General features: G+C 41.5%; 1 protein-coding gene across 2 annotated transcripts; it reads right to left on the bottom strand.

The window, feature by feature from the left end:
• Positions 1 to 10,984: 10,984 nt before the first annotated feature.
• LOC110727192 (probable leucine-rich repeat receptor-like protein kinase At5g49770) lies at positions 10,985 to 16,867 on the bottom strand. 2 transcript variants are annotated; one of them, XM_021906748.1, is made up of 8 exons: positions 15,847 to 16,867; positions 14,986 to 15,193; positions 14,685 to 14,893; positions 13,275 to 13,401; positions 13,127 to 13,198; positions 12,130 to 12,316; positions 11,909 to 12,041; positions 10,985 to 11,535 (listed from the first exon to the last, which is right to left on the bottom strand). In XM_021906748.1, exons 2-8 carry the CDS (start codon positions 15,134 to 15,136, stop codon positions 11,272 to 11,274), a joined length of 1,143 nt encoding a protein of 380 aa, XP_021762440.1. In that variant the 5' UTR covers positions 15,137 to 15,193; positions 15,847 to 16,867; the 3' UTR covers positions 10,985 to 11,271. The 2 variants fall into 2 exon arrangements, with proteins under 2 accessions (XP_021762440.1, XP_021762441.1); XM_021906749.1 differs by having other exon boundaries at positions 14,685 to 14,890.
• Positions 16,868 to 17,729: the final 862 nt, after the last annotated feature.

The raw sequence follows: 17,729 nt of genomic DNA, 5'->3' as shown, positions 1-17,729 counted from the left end.
CTCGGATGTCAAGCCCACTGTTATGGCCACTGGGTCAAGTGGAGAAAAAACAGACCTTGACAATGTCAAGGAAAGTGCGCCTGTTCAAGAAACAGGCGACAAAAAGAGAAAGGCACTCCAGACTGAGTCCGCAAGAAAAGCAAGAAAATAGCAATCATTGGCAGAGGACCGGCCGGATGAGTTCCGCCCTCAGCCGGCTGGTGAGCATGCGGACCTGATATTAGACGACTCCCATCCTGACCGAACAGTCAAAGTAGGGACGGCTGCTCTAAGAAACCTTGGTGCCGACTTTCACAACTTGTTGAAAGAATACAAGGACATCTTTGCATTTGAAGTCCATGAAATGCCAGGCATTAGTCCTGATCTGGCAGTACACAAACTCGCTGTGGATCCGAAAAAGAAGCCGGTACGGCAAAAGAAGCGGAACCATGGTGAAGAGAGAGGTCAGACGGCAGCCGCCGAAGTCAAAAAATTACTTGATGCAGGGTTCATTCGGCAATGTTACTTCCCAGATTGGGTTGCAAATGTGGTACTTGTTAAAAAGCCGAATGGCACCTGGCGAATGTGTGTAGACTACACAGACTTGAACAAGGCGTGCCCCAAAGACAGTTACCCTCTGCCTAAAATTGATAACCTGGTCGACTCAACAGCCGGCCATGCCTTGATGAGTTTTATGGACGCCTATTCTGGTTTTCATCAAATTCCTTTGTGGAAGAAAGATCAGGAGAAGACGGCCTTCGTCACTGATCAGGGATTATACTGTTACACGGTCATGCCGTTTGGTCTTAAGAATGCTCCGGCTACCTTCCAACGAATGATAAACACAGTGTTCTTTGATCAGATTGGGAGAAACGTCGAGGCATACATTGATGATATGATTGTCAAGACTAAACTTCAGAAAGATCATCTGACGGACCTCCGAGAGACTTTCGCCACACTCAGGCGGCACCATGTCATGCTCAATCCCAAGAAATGTGTATTTGGAGTTGAGTCTGGGAAATTTCTCGGATTCCTTATCAACCAGAGAGGAATAGAGGCGAACCCCGAGAAGGTACAGGCGGTCATTGACATGCAGTCGCCTCGTACCGTTCGAGAGGTTCAGAAGTTAACAGGTTGTCTGGCGGCCTTGGGAAGATTCCTAAGCCGATCAGGCGACAAATGCCTATACTTTTTCCAGGCAATTAAGAAGAAGGCAAGGTTTGAATGGGGGCCGGATGCTGAGGCCGCCTTCCAGAAATTAAAGGTTCACTTGCATTCCTTGCCGAGGCTGGTTAGCCCTTTGCCCAAAGAAAATCTCTACATGTACCTGGCCGTCTCTGATCATGCGTTAAGCGCGGTGCTCCTTGCTGAAAGGGACGGCTGTCAACTCCCGGTCTACTTTGTCAGTCACGTACTGAAAAATGCCGAGTTGAGGTATCCCCTAGTGGAGAAATTTGGTCTTGCACTCTTCATGGCTGTTAAAAAATTGAAGCCCTACTTTCTGGCACATGCAGTCGTCGTGTATACCGACCAACCGATCAAGCGGCCCCTTACCACCATGGAGTCCTCCGGACGAATGATCAAATGGGCCATAGAAATGCAGAGTCTCGAAGTTACTTTCGAGCCTAGAAAAGCAGTGAAGGGGCAAGCCTTTGCTGACTTTATCGTAGAGATGACTCGTCCTCCTGACTCTCAAGTTCCAGACCAAGTCTGGAAGGTATATGTGGACGGAAGCTCTACTTCAAACGGTTGTGGAGCAGGCGTCGTATGTCAATCTCCAGAGGGCGACAGGTTCGAGTATGCTCTACGCTTCAGTTTCCAGGCTTCAAACAATGAGGCAGAATATGAAGCTTTACTAGCCGGGATCCGCATGTGTAAGGCGGCAGGGGCAAGGAAAATAGACGCCTGTTCTGATTCACAACTGATAGTGAGTCAGTACAATGGCGAATACGAAGCAACACATCCGGCCATGATCAAGTATTTACAGGCGGTCCGACAAGCAGTCGGCTCCCTTGAGGATTTCCATCTGATCCAAGTGCCGAGATCAGAAAACAACCAGGCAGATGCACTTTCGAAATTAGCATCATCCGCCTCCTCCGATACTCCTCGGACTGTGTTTTGGGAAGTAATGGAGAAGAGAAGCATCGAGGAAAATCCTATTGGAATTCTAGACAGAAGCTCAACCTGGATGGATTCAATCAGGGCATATCTGACAAACGGTACACTGCCGGATGATCCTCAACAGGCGGCAGCACTGAAAAAACGAGCCTCCTGTTTTGAAATTATACAGGGAGAACTTCACAAGAGGGGGCACCTTCAACCCTTCTTAAAGTGTGTTACTCCTGAAAAGGGACGAGAGATACTAGATGATCTTCACTCTGGTTTCTGTGCTTCCCACATAGGTGGTAGGATGCTTGCTCAAAGGACAAGGCGGCAGGGTTACTTTTGGCCTACTTTGGAAGCAGATGCAATGGAGATGGTGAAAAAATGTGACAAGTGCCAAAGGTTTGGCAAATTAATTCACCGTCCGGCTACTGACCTCACTACCATTCACAGCCCACTACCGTTTGCTAAGTGGGGCATGGACATTCTGGGGCCATATACGCCTGCTACAGGCGGCAGAAGGTACATACTTGTTGCCGTTGACTACTTCACTAAATGGGTAGAGGCGGAGGCTGTAAAGGGAATCAAGACGAAAGATGTAATTTCATTCATTTGGAAAAACGTCATCACTCGGTTCGGGGTCCCCATGTCTATGGTTTTTGATAATGGCCCCCAATTTGAGACGCCTGTTCTCAAAAGCTGGTTGGGAGACCAAGGAATTGCACATTACTTTGCATCTGTCGGCCGTCCACAAGCAAACGGCCAGGTAGAAGCCTTTAATAAAATCATCTCAGACGGTCTCAAGAAAAAGATTGAACGAGCAGGCGGCCTATGGGCAGATGAACTACCACATGTTCTTTGGGCCATTAGGACGACTGAAAAAGGGGCGACTGGAGAAACTCCCTTCCTCCTAACTTATGGTGCAGAAGCTGTTCTTCCAATAGAACACTACGAGCCGACTCTTCGAGTAATGCTATATGATGAAGAGGCAAACTGGGAAGCTATGCGCCTGGCATTAGACTCACTTCCTGAAAAAAGGGGCAATGCTGTTTTGCGCCATGAGATCTATCGCCTAAGAATGACTAGATCATACAACAAGAAAGTACACAGGCGTCCACTCAAAGTAGGGGACTTTGTACTTAGAAAAATGGAAGCAGTTGGTAGGGCCAATAAGTCTGGAAAACTAACTCCCAACTGGGAAGGACCCTACCGAATCTATGCGGAAGTCAGGGACGGTACCTACCGTCTGGAAACACCAGACGGACAACCGTTGCCTCGAACCTGGAATGTAGATAACCTTAAAAAATATTTCTTCTGAATGATGTAAAGTAAAGAGCTACTTAATAAAGTTTGCACTTACTATTCAATATTGTATTACGAGGGGCATGCCGTCTGTACCTTTACAGTCGGCTACTCTCCATTGAGTTTCACTATCTTTAGAGGGGCATGCCGTCTGTTCCTTTACAGTCGGCTACTCTCCATCGAGTATTTTACTCACAATACTTAGCTAAAAAGATAAGGGCCTGGCCGATCCTGTACCTTACAGGCGGCTACCCTTCTTTTACTTAGCACCTACGTTCACCAAGAACTTACCAAGGCCATCGGCCGAATGATCAGACCAGGCGCCAATCCACCTGATCAAAACTAAAAAACTAATTCGACCTGTCCCAACATCATAGCAGGCGTCCGACGGCATCCCTCCGGATGAAATTCGTCGCAGAGAGCAGCTCCCTTTTGGGTGGAACATTGTTCTATAAACTAATTACACGGCACCTATACGACTGTCCCAAAGGGCAACCACGTAGCCGTTTTTGAGACAAGGATAACTCTATCACTAACCAAACCAGTGGTAGCAGTTGACATCTGAGTCAGATGACCGCCTGTATTACTTGGGATAAATGCAGGGGGTACCTATTGAGTTAATAGCCAACAAACATTGGCGAATCAAGGGGTCTAGCCGGCCTACGCCGCCTGGTACCTCTACTTCTCAAACAAAGTGACGGCGACTGAGTAACTCCAAAGTTAACTCATAGTCACTCCTTCAAATTTGGTATGGAACCTAAAAGGTTTGAGTCGTCCGCCTGTTTTAAACAAACAAGGGCAATCGAACCCCTATTCCTACTGGATAACCTATTAAGTTAATAGCTTACATTGGTGAATCAAGGGGTCTAGCCGGCCTACGCCGCCTGATACCTCTACTACTCAATCAAGATTGTGACAAAGACTAAGTAACTCCTATGTTACCTTAATAGTCACTCAAACTTAGTATGAAGCCTAAAAGGTATGAGTCGTCCACTTGTTTTTAATAAACAAAGGCTCTCAACCAATACTCTTGCTAGGTTAAAAAATAACGAGTTTAAAGCCAACATTGGCAATAAAGGGAAACAACCGGTACCCGCCGCTTGTTTTCCTACTTAAATTCCTTGGCTACTAGGTAATTCTATTTACTTGGTCAAATTGAATAAAGAGTTCGAATACCGATTGATTAAATGGCCGACTGATCATCTATCCTGGAAACAGACAACCAGTCGTCCAGGGGCATAGGCGGCATACTTACCTGTCTAAACGTTTGGCCATACACAACAGTCGGTCAAGTGAGCAAACTTCAAATACTTAGACAAATTTGAACAAAAACAAAATATTTGATTAAAATGAGCCGGCCATAAAAGACCAGCAGAATATTCAAAACCCCGGCCCCCTGGCCGGGTAATTACAAAGCAAACGGCACGCAGGCCGTGAAAAGAAAAAAATATACTTAAAGCTTAAGAAGGGGGCAGTTCAGTATCAGCAGCAGCCGCCTGGTCAGCACTCTTCTTGCTGGACTCGGCCTTAGCTGCATCATTTTTTGATGCCTTACCCCCAAGTGGCACAAGCGCCACAACCGGCTCTTCCTCCTCCAACGCAACGTCCATCGCCTCTTCTTCAGCAGCCGCCAGGATCTGTTGATTATATATTTCCGAACACTGGCGGTACGTTCTTTCCCATGAGGCAAAGTCGGCACTGGGGAACAGTCGTTCCCAGGTCATGCGTTGGATTTGGGCGGAGTCTTCCACCATCTCCCGGACGAGCTCTTGTTTCTCTTGCTCGGCCTTGTCCGAGAGCTCTTGGGTAAGACTCTTCTCCTGGTTCACCAGGCGTTCTTTTACGTTAGCCAAAGATTTCTCCATGGCTTCGTAAGAGTGCATTTTTTGGCGAAGGGGTTTCAGCTCGGTTTTAAGTTTGGTGACGGTCCCCTCCAGCTCGTCAACCTTCTTTTGGGCCGTCTCTAGCTGAGCCCGAACAGCGGCGGTCGCCTGCGCCTGATAATAAAGAAGATCAAGGGTCAGTACTTCATTTTGGGCAATTTGAAACATTGCCTTATCACAGCTGGAGGCGGCCATAGCCTTTGCGGCCTTTACCTCTTTGTTTTTCCGATCAATCGGCTTGCGAAGGCTGTTGACTCGGAGCAGGGCCTAAGTACAAAGAAAAACAGGCGTCAGTTTCCAATCAAAAGAGTTAACAGGCGTCCTGGAACTCAAAAGCTCAAAAAGGTGCTAAGTATACCTCAGCTAGGATCCCCGAAATTCCATCGAGGTCAAGGGTGCCGGCACCCTTGACCGCCTCCCTGTCAGATGGAGGAACTATTTTAACCATTGACTTGGCTACCTCAACCAAGTCAAGTCCCTGGGGGCCGGCTGCATTAAGCGAAAGGAAAAAACAAGTTAGACCTAATCAAGAAGGAAGCAAGGGTGAGTTTTTACAAGCAAGTGTCCATACATCTAGGCGGCCCCGCCTGGGTTTTTGAAGAAGTGGCCGGCTGCTTCTCAGCCGCCACTGTTTTCCTGGAAGACCCAGGAGAGCTTGCAACAGTCGTCCTCCGGGCCTTGGGGTCCGGCTGTTGCGAGGAAGAAGCCCTTGGAGTGCCAGACTGAAAACAAAAAGAGTTAGTATATGCATAATACAACTAAAAGGAGGAGTTTTCAAAGCTTACCAAGGGTGCCTCCTTGCTGGGGGAGTCGACATACGACTGCTTCATTAGTGAGACCCGCAGCATGGCCGCCGCAGTCTTAGATGCTGTTATTTTACTCATGGCGTCGGCTGAAAGAAATAAACAGCAAAGTTAGTAAAAATTCCAAGTAAACAAGGCGTGAAAAAACAGAGTATTCGTCAGGCCGGCTACCTCTAGAGCACCGACTGCCGAGGCCACAGGCGGCCAAGAAGTACTCGTCATAGAGCCACTTGAAGCTCGGGACGCAATTTAGGGGTACTTGCTCTCGTACCCCTGAAGTAGAGTTCACCCTAGTCTCTACTTTGAAGAGTCCTTTGTCTAGGATCTCTTTTTTAGCCTTTGGGGGAACAGGCGGCATGCTGCGGCCGCCTGCGAGAAGAGGTGGATCCCTGTTCCACTTATTAAAACGTTTGTTCAGCTCCGTGTCTGAACTCTCGATAATAAGGAAGGTGTTCCGCCAATCCTTCCATTTGTTTGCCTTACCTCTCGTCATGAGGTAACCCCTATGGCTTGTCAATTGATACCAGCCGGTACCTCCCGACTTGGGGGTCCGGCTGAGATAGTTCATGTGGGCGAAAGCCTCAAAACTTGGCTCCACCCCGTTCAGTTCGCACCCGGCCACATAGCCGAGTACGTTTACCCAAGAGTTGGGGGCTAACTGCCATAACCCCAGATCATACCCATCTAAAATCCGCTGAACAGCCGGATGTAATGGGAAGCGCAGTCCAGCTTTGATGGCCGCCACATAGCAGCCAAAGCAGCCGTCACCATAGCTGGTACCAGCCGGCCAGACGACAGTATCTTCTGGATCCGGCACAAACAGTAAATACTCCGGGCCCATTTTGTGGTTAGCAATAAAGCTCGCCACGTTGTCTCGCATGGTTGCAATCCGGCCCCGGGGCACCCTGCAGTAGTAGGGGGCGTTTTCCTCTCTGTAAGAGGCGGACGGCTCTGCCCAATTATCCCCCTTCTCCACTGCATGAGAACTTCTCGCCTCTTGTAGGCGGCTATGTTTTTCTTCTGAGCCAGAAGAACTATGGTCAGAAGAGCTGGATTCGGACTCGTCCCCTGACGAGTCCGAAGAGGACGACTCCTCCCCTCTCCTAGAGGGGCCCGCCTCCTCTCCCTTAGAAGGAGCAGAAGGAAAATTAGACATGTCCACGGTTAGATGAGAAGGGAACACCTTGGTCCCTCTCTCAGCACTGTCAGCTTGACAGTCGCCTCGTTCTACATCTGGCGCCTGGTCAGATGTTTCGCTAAGGAGCACCCTTTGGGAGGAGCCGTCTGAGTTTGATATCATAGCAGTCTTTTTTGTTCTGGCCATCACGTTCTGCATAGACACAGATTCAGTCGGACTTTGTATAAAGGGCAAAGATGGGTCCAGAAAAGGGCAGGCGGCACTCCTAGTCCTAGATTCAGCCGTCCCCGGTGACCGGCTGATCACTAACTTAGGGCGTGTCGTGTGCTTCCATGGTGCCATTTCAAAAAATAAAAAGAAAATTAAGAGTAAGAGAACTGAGTTACCTGAACGGGTGACGGTTGATGAAGTCCTGGAAGTTCGGGTCAGTCGGCTTGTCAGAACAGGCGGTAGGCAGAAAAAGTCCGAAAATGTCAGAGCAAGTTCAGGGGTCCGAATGTTCTCGCAAAAGTTCTCAAATGTGAAAATGACCGAAGTCAGCACTTCCTTTTATAGGCAAAATGAGAAGGCGAAGGGTCGCTTCCAAATTCAAATTTGGGCGGGAAAATCTCTCGGCCGTCTGCAAGGTGACACCTGTAACGGGCCGTCGCCTGTCACCGTGCGACACCTGTCACAGGCGACACGTGACCAGTCGCGTGCCACCTGTGAGGGGCAAATGATTAGGGGATTTTTATCCACCAATCACCGTCTGACAAGTGGACCAACCAGGTTCCGCCACGTGTCCTTCACGAAGGCCAACAGGAGCTTGCCACGTGTCAGTCACAGATACGTCCTCCACGGACCACTTAAGACACGCCACGTGTCCACCCATGCCAAGTGGGACAACCGGCCATCAAGGCCCATTTCAGTCTAGAGGCCCGATCAGCCCTAGGTTTACCTTAAACCTAGAGAGTTGCACGCTTCCCAAGGCTATAAATACTCGATTAATCCTCATTAATCAAAAAACAACAAAAAAACAACAAAAAAACAACCGAATAATTAAGAGATCAAGCAGAGAAGAACAGACTTATTAACAACCGGCTAATCTCGCTAACGACGCAGATTACCAACACTAAGCACTCTCACCTAGAGAGATCTCATTACTTTACTTTCTGTATTGATTACTCCTTAATCAGGTACTAACTTGACCGTTGGAGGCGGAGCTCTCAGGAGTCTCCGTTATTTTGCAGGTACAGACGTCCGGTTCCAGTCTCGGAATTGTAACTCTCCCGCAGGACATCAGAAAACCCCGAAACAACCGTCAACTAGTAAAATGCGAACGACGTTTAACAACACCCTTACTGAATGTTTTTTTTTTTTCTTTTTTTTTTTCTAGTAAATGTTCATTTTTGTTGAGGAGGACCAGCCACTTTTCAAACATGTTTAATTACTAAATGTTCACTTTTGTTATAGTAAATGTACGTTTCTGGTCGTAAGACCAACCTGCTCTGGCTGGAAGCGAGTCCAGCTTAAAATTTGCGAAAATTTGAATCTAATAATCCAACCTTTGCCCAGTCTTTTTTTTTTATTAATCCAACCTTTCGATTATTCACAAAAATCCAAGCTTTGGGGGGTTTTATTTTATTAGGCCAAAGTGACTGGTAACCTTTTCTTCAGGTAATTTTTTTTATATATTTTTCTTTTATGATTTTTTACCCAAAAAAAAAAAAAAAAAATTCACCTGCCAACCCTCTTTACCCCCCCAACGGAAGGCCGGCAGCCACCCCCTCTTATTTTCTGGTTTTCAGGAGGTGGGGGGTTTCGCGGTGCCGGATTTCTCAATTTCAAGGGGTTTTGTGGTGCTGTAGTTCTCAATTTCAAGGAGGTAGGGAGTTTCTGGGTTAAGGATCGGGTTGGGGGTTTATCTGGGTTATGGGTTTGGGTTTCGGTTATTTGGGGTTTTCGGGTTGGGGATTCAAGAAGAGGGAGGGTGGTCGGAAAATCGATCTAATGGAGGGGAATGGGAAGGGAGGTCGGATAAGGTTGGGGATTGGACGGCCAGACGGGTCGGAAAATCGATCTACGTCTCATAGTTGTTGGGAGTTGTGGTGGTGATTGCTGGCGTTGTGGGTTGTGTGAAGTGGCTGGTGCGTGTGTTGGTAGTTATTGGTGGAGTTGTGTGGGTGAAGGTTAGTGATTTGAGGTGGTGGAGGTTAAGAGGGCTGCCGGGAAAGGGAAGGAAGGGGAAGGATGGAGGGGCTGCCGGGAGAAGGGAGGGAAGAGGGAGGAGGGGCTGCCGGAAAAAGGGAGGGAAGGGGGAGGATGGAGGTGGAGGGGAAGTGGGCAGCCATTTATGAAGGTGAAGGAAAATAAAATATTTTTATTAATTAAATAATTTAAAAAAAATTTAACTTTTGTTTTATATTTGGCCTAAGAAAATAGAATGGGGTATAAAGCTTGGATTATTGGTAAATAATCAAAAGGTTGGATTAATAAAGAAAGACCGGGCAAAAGTTAGATTATTGGAATCAAATTTTCCTAACTAAAACTCTAGCGATCCTTGGATCTGATTAGAACTGGGCCGGGTCGGCCCGCGAGCGGCACGGTAGCGGCACACGTCACGAGCTCGTTATCGGCACGAGGAACGAGGGTTGGACTGTGGGCCGTGCCGTGAACAAAAAAAAAATTCGGCACAAACCCAGCATGAGCCCGCGGGCGGCACGAACTTTTGGCCCACCAGCACGGCCCGCGACTCGGCCTTCCAGCACGACCCATAATAATAAAAATAATTAATAAACTATAAATAATAAAAATAAAAACAATTAAAGAAATATTATAAAAATAAAAATAATAAAAAGAACGATAATAATAAAAAGAATTATAAATAATAATAATAAAAATAATATAATAAAAATTAATTCATTAATATTAAAGTTATTTAATTAATAATAAAAATAATGGGCTGGTCCGTGGTCCGACACGACCCGGCCCGCCAGGCATGTGGGCTGGGGTGTGCCATTTGGTGGCCTGGCACGGCACGACCCACCATCACCCAGGCCTGACACGACCTTCCTCCTGGTAGCCCGTGGCGGCCCAGCACAACATGATGCCCAGCTCTAGATCTGATATGCAACCTGGATCAAATGACGGTGAAAAATTATTCAGCATCGGGTTTTGTTCGGACACATGCATCTAGATGTCTACATTTCCAAAAGGGGTAGAACCGTAGAAATCATCCGACAACTTCCAAATTCCTAAAATAATCAATCGAAGGTCCAAACTACACTAGAGAAGAGATTGTTAGTGAAAAATGCTTCGAAGATCTCACAAAAGCGCAAGTGTTTAGCTAGAAATCAAGAATAAATGAAAGTGAGTGTATCAATTTGGATCCCTGCTGGATACATCTATAAAGTTGGACATAAATTTCAACATAATTTGTTTCATCAAATTCTTTGAAATACATCAATTTGGTATTCTGTAGTAGTGAAAAACAATGAGGTACATGTAACTTAGCACATGGGACTGATGGGAGTCTTCAGAAGCTAGACATTATGTTCCAAGGAAGGTGTTTTTGATCGTGAAATTTGTCATTGGCCTTCAATGAATGTTTCCTTGAGAAGAATGTCTTGTAAAGCTGTCAAATTTCCTCCACAAATTGTTTGTCCAAATTATATGCTTCATTTTCCTCCATACAATTAGATGAAAGAAAACTGAAGTATCACATAATTATGAAAATACTACCTTCGTTTCGTATGGATACCAAGAAAACCGAAACATACAAAGTATATCAGCAAGTATGAACAAAATCACATCAAACCTATATATATTAACAAACAAATAATTGTTTAGAATAAGGTCCTTTGATGGGATACATACATAAAATTGAAGGGAAAAAAATCAAAAAAAAAAAAAAAAAAAAAAAAGAAATGTTACAGCTGTTCTTTATACAATTATCAAACAGCTGCTTGTCCCTTTGACAACCTTTTTTTTCCTTGAATAAATAAAGATATAGAGTAAAAGATGGACAAGATGAATGAAGAAATATTTAACAAGAATCACACTAGAAATAGTCTTGATGCCTTTTTTATTTCAAAGCCCTAAAAAGCTGGCTTCCGAGTGTAACTGTTGGGGTTCCTTCCCCCATGCCTGTTGTTAAGTTCATTTCTTTCTCCAATATCTGATCAAGTTCTGTAACCACATAACTAATCCCAGGTCTGAGTTCACTAGAGGGGTCTATACAACGGACGATCAGCTGTACAAACTCTTCCATCCCTTCCACCGTGAATTTGTTCCCCATTCTTGGATCAACCATGGTAGAGACAGTACTGAAGTCATGGTAATTTAGCACCTAATCACTCAAAAAAGAAAGAAGTTGCCATCAAGAAAAATATCATCTTGACAATAAGTCAGCGTTTTTCTAAACAAATCCAACAAAAAAATATATGTAATTGTCACTTGTATGCTCACATGCACCACCAATCATATACATCAATCAATAAGATGGCCCTAGTGTCGATGTTTTCGTATTTTTTTCACAGTTCTAGTACCTAACTCAATAGAATGACAGTGTAGTAAGCATGACGAGGATGTCGGTTAAGATGATATTGACATTGCAACGAGATTGTCTTTTAGCAGATGAAATGACAATTGAATCTTCAGGAAGTCAAGAAAAGGAGACATTTAATACAGAGTATACTGGCATAAAAATGAAAGATCCTTACTCGTTCTACCAAAGTTTGGTTGGAGTCTGGAGAGTATGATTCTCTTGCTTCCTGTCCACAGACCAATTTCAAGAGAAAAACCCCAAAACTGTACACGTCACTTTTTTCAGAAAATTGTCTGAATTCTTTCACCCTTCAAGGACAGAAAACAACAGTAGATGATATTGCTGTCAAGCTGTCGTACTTTTAAGGATTTGTTAAACGAAATGTAGGAATCATACTCTGGAGCAAGAAAAATTTCATCGGCTTCCACTTGAGAAGATGTACCAGCTGCATCTGATCTTCCAAGAAAATTCCGGATTCCTGCATCTGCAACTTTCGCGACAAAATTTTCATCAACAAGCACATTCGAGGTCTTGAAGTCCTTGTGCAACAAGCGTGGGCTAAGGGAATGAAGATGAGCCAAACCTGCAGGGTGTTAGCGGCAATTAAGGCCTCTCTGTTTATTAATATTAACTGCAGCACTCTATATTCAGAGAATCATTGTAAAACAACAAATAATCCTCACATAAGCTTTTTACAGAATATTGCTTTAAATACCTCTCCTCACTCAAAAGAAAACCCTGCCTTCAACGTTTGTTTTCAAAAGAGATGCAATCAACGTTTGATCATCAATAATTTGCAAATCTCTTAATTTACTATGTTTCAATTAGATTATCAGAAATTTCTATATTCATTTAATTTTCCAAGTGCAAGTCTCATTTGTCTTCTCTTTCAGTGCTTGCTGTTAAAACATATTGAAAGTTATATTAGAATACAAGTATTAGATGGTGTTCTTCCTCGAGGACGATCATATTGGTTTGTAATAACTGTTTTGGACCTATTTCTTCAAGTAAATTTTACTATTTCATATTAAGTTAATTACCAAGAAAGCTACGGGTACAGTTTAGTGTTTTGTGAAGACCCATCAAAAGAGAAACAACTAAATAATTGAACTTATCAATGTATCACTAGTTATTGTAATAAATAATTTCAGGAGATGTGTAGGGATGTCAATTAACTATATGAAAACCTTTTTTTCTATATACTTTCAGAAAATTTGTAGAGTGAAGTTGCTGAGATTCCTTCACTTTCTGTTTCTCTTATACGAAGTACATCAAAGTTTTGGCTTGTTTGCTCAGTTTTATGTTCCTTTTATCTTGCTTAATAGGGGAACAAGGGAAAGAAAAACTAATACCAGTAAAGCCACAAATGCTCACGGAGTTGGCAGAGGATCACCTTTAGCTGCCCCAAGAGCTATTGACAACCGGTGTTTGAATTCCAACTTCTCTCGTGAAACATGAGCAGCCCCTGTAAAATCCCTTACTAATTAAGCCATGAAGCGCATGGAACAAACTATGATAAATATAAACACACAGAAAGTTACCATATAAATGACTGGAAACACTTCCATTAGGTATGTACTCATAAACAAGAATTTGTTGATGATTATCTTGACAGTAACCCAAGAGTGTCACAATGTTCCGATGCTGAATAGATGAAAGATAGCGTACCTGAATGGAAATAATTGATTTTATGGAGTTAGACATCAAGAGAAATGCAGATGACTATGACAATTGAAGCAAGCTTGCTAGCAAGAGTAGGAATTAAACACTTTGCATTACAATATAGCCTTTGATGTGAACCTGTCAGTTTGACCTCCGTCATCCCATTCCCATATGTTAGCATGACTTACGACAATGTGCTCAAAACAGTAATAAAATGTTACTTAATGCATGAGAACAAATGTAGATATCGACATTAAATGCTCAGAAAATTTAGCTAAAACAAGAATAGAAAAGTAACAATTGAGGTTTGAGAAATGGATACTGGGACTACTTAACCTGGTTGTTTTATTCTGGATAAATTTGTTTCATGGTTACGTTTACACACACATGAGGGAGGAAAAAAAAAAGGTAATTCATCTAAGATGGACCTGGGCAACTTAATCCTATATTTGGACGAATCATAATAAATGTGATTGCATGTCAATACATGTTGCTATAATAGATTAAAGGGAAACCAATACACACACTCATGTCAAAGTAGGATCCTGAAAGTCAAACAATCAGCAACACAAAAAGAAAACAGGCCAAGATAAATAGCATGGGATCGTACTGCATATAGTCGATAAAGTCCCTTAATAACACATCCAGAAGAAGTTGAAGAAACACAAAATCTCAAATGAAGTTCACGGTAAAGAAATCGCCCTGAAACATTTTGTCGCTTCTCATATGAGCCAAAACATAGTAAATAAGATTTGGATCATAGTAGATTGCTCCACATTTCCTTTTAAACAAAACAAATGTCTATAAAGCCATGCCATTGAGATATCTGTACCCTGAAAAACTTAGTTTGGAATGAATACTGATAAATACAAAGTCTAATGCATATGGGCAATTAAGCATCACCAAGCTTTCAGATATTGAGTAAAACAAAAAAATTCACTGGTTCCCTCTAGCATTACGTGATCTATTGCTAATAATCATCAAATTTGGAATGTAAAGGTGCATGTTAAGAAAAATAGATCCCAATAGGCATAATCAATTGTTTCTGGTAAGAAATACCTATCACTATCTGACATTGATGCATAGAGCTGAACAAGATGTTAGGCATAAATTGCAGTACAGAGGCATTACTGCATCGTGTTTCTCTCAATTAAATGACAAAAAGAATGTAGACCGAGTATCTCAAACATTTTAGACAAACAAAGTGACCATCTGTGATACCGGCAGTAGAATGAGCTAAACAGTTTGACATAAAGCGCAGCTGATCCCAGTCAAATGATGATCATTACCTCTTCAACAAACTCCTGAGTGGGTGCAACAGACCGCTTTTTAATGGCGACTAGCACACCATCTGTAAGCAGACCCTTGTAAACCTCTCCAAACTTTCCTACTCCAATCAGACCTTGTTCGCTGAAATTTTTTGTAGCAGCACAAAGTTCTTGCCAGTCAAAGCGCCTTGCTTCTCGAAAAGACATCTCAATGCCACCAGATTTTCCTACTAAATTTGAAAGAGGCAAGAAAGGAATGAACTTAGTGGAGATTAATCGCCTACAGTACATAACAATTAGTGATTCACAAACGCTGAGTTACCTTGATAAGAAGGCTCAGAAGAACCAGTCTCAGAAGTTCTCGAAGCTCTACGACTATGGAAGCAGCAAAACCATATAAGCAACCCAACTATTATCAAAAACGCCACAGCTCCTGCAGCAACTCCTACTATAACTACAAGTTGCCTTGACATTTGGCACTCAAGCCAATTCAGCTACAAATGATAGTAGAAGCTATCATTCATCTAAGCCTGAAATGACAATTCAATAATTAAAGATGTATACATATAAATGCTGATAAAAAAAATCCCCAAAAAAAGTATTCATAAAGAACCTCCAACATGAAGTCAAACATTCAATCTCTGAGGCTAACAATGACATAGAATAACAAATGCAAAACCACAACTTTTCAATAATAGTGACACAAACAAGTTGGACACTTGATAAGTTGATATAGCTTATACTGGAATATATAGTGGCACTTTTAATCACTAAACTTAATGTCCATTCTTTATTCTACTCTCAGCATATAATGTGATCATCATGCACACTAATTTTTAATACATTCATGTTCGAAAACCTCGAGTTTTCGATTAGCAGGGCAAGGTTGAGAAATTGAAGGTCGCATCCACAGCTTTACTTATGAACAAACACAACATACAACAACAATGTCAAAGTCTTAATCCCAAATGGCTATATTGCTCGAAACACAAAAGCTAGAAAATTCCAATGTCAATGCATGCAATTCAAATTATTGAACTAAATAACTGATGAAGAACAAAATAATGCATGAAAGATAAAACATTACAGCAAAGCATATATACACACAAAATTTGTAAATAGAAAAACATATAATAAAAGCATAACAAGCAATAATCAATAGAATTTAATTAAATTCAGCTACCTGAAATGGCAGAAAATAATCAAATTTGGGAAAAATCTCAGCTGCATTTGCAAAACCCACCAAATTTACATTTGATCTTCAAATTCTAAACAACACCAACTTCAAAATTCACCAAAAATTCATGAATTGGGCAGGCCATTGACAAAAGGGTGTTCTTATTAAACTCCAAAAATCACCAAAAAATATATAAAAACAAAAAAGAAAATAAAAAAATACAGCAGAATCAAACCAAGCGCCGAATGAACCCCAAAAAAAAAGTAGAAAAAATAAAATGGGTACTTTGGAATGACAATGGGCAGCTAATCAATCCACTTCATCAAAGTTGAAAACTTTGGAATAAATAAAAGTTTAATGAAAGAGGTTAAGGTATAAGAAGATGGAGGAGAGAGAAAATAAGAATGCGCCTCCTTCTTGTTGTTGGATATACAAGACAATGTTGACAGAAAGTGACCCAGCGCCGACACACTCACACAACCACAAAACCACTCTCTTACAACAAAAACAATAAAGTTTCTCTCTTTTTTTCTCATTCAATTCAATTCAATTCATTCTTGGGTGCTTTTGAGCTTTGATTTTGTGAAATTGTAACAGTATCCCCGAATTTTGTCGAAGTTGCACCTAATAAGACAGTCGTGAAACTTCAAATGTTACAGCAACTAATGTGAAATCGAGAAAGAAAGCATTTAAGTCATTGTTTTAAACCCACTTAACTAATTATCCTAGAAAATATTGAAGACCTTGAAAAAACAAATTGTCACCCACCAAACCAAACTACAAGTGTTGGGTCGAATTTAAAATACGTTATAAGAAAATATCGAAAATTTCCTTTTTATGATTGATTATTGATGAAAGTAACAACCCAAGAAATAAAAATCTCGCTAAAATTACAAAGAAAAAAAATAAAAATTATAGACAAAGAAGAGAGAAAAAAGGGAGAGTATAAATTTATGTGACTGTATAATTATGTGTGCTGTAAAGCAGTACAAGAGAGGGACTTGTCTGGTGTTGCAAGTTGGAAGATTTTATGTTTATGTCCAGGGCATCTTGGTTGTAACTTGTAAATTGTAATACTTGTTGTATGCTGTTACAAAAAAAAAAAAAAAAAAAACTGTGATTGCTCTACTATTTTATTTGTCTTTTTATCATTTTTTAAATACTTTGTATTAAAATGTTTTATTTTTGACCGTTTAATATTTATTATTTTATATTATTTCTTTCTAGGATCTTTTTTTAATAGTCTCACCAAACACCTAAAATTATTTAAGTTCATCATTTGTACTTATACTGTCATAAGGCTAATTATTTTGAAGAATATAGTACACAGTATTACAATTATATACTTGTATACAAGAATAACAATCAATTTTTTTGAGGTTACATTGTGTGTTTTATTCCTAAGGAGGGTTTATTAGTATTTTTTGTGTTTTTTTTTATCTTATTTAAAAGTATTTGTATATTGTATAAAGATTGTTGGTATACTATTGTCTACCAAGAGATCCTAAATTTGCATTTTGGTTAATAATTTTAGTTTTACATGTTTGGATTCTATTTCATAATATAAATTTTCAAGCATGTCATAAAATAAGAGTTTAGAACTTGTTTTTTATTTTTTGAAGAAGAAGAGTTTAAAACTTTTAAATTTTGTTCAGTGATAATAATAGTATATTTAAGTAATTTCAATTTATTCTTACTACTAATTGTATGTTACTCGTTTCAAATTATTTGCAAATTTAGGCATGGGTGTGTTTAGTAGATTAGTAGTTTGTAGTCACAGAGAAATCATGTAGTAAAATGATGTAAACACATACACCTCAATTTTTAGAATTTGATATTACTTTTCATGATCGTAATAACTAGAACTATATCTAAGGGTGCATTCATTC

Source organism: Chenopodium quinoa, unplaced genomic scaffold (genome assembly GCF_001683475.1).
Source record: "Chenopodium quinoa cultivar QQ74 unplaced genomic scaffold, ASM168347v1, whole genome shotgun sequence".
Classification (NCBI taxonomy): Eukaryota; Viridiplantae; Streptophyta; class Magnoliopsida; order Caryophyllales; family Amaranthaceae; genus Chenopodium; species Chenopodium quinoa.
This window is presented reverse-complemented; position numbering and strand designations above follow the sequence as displayed.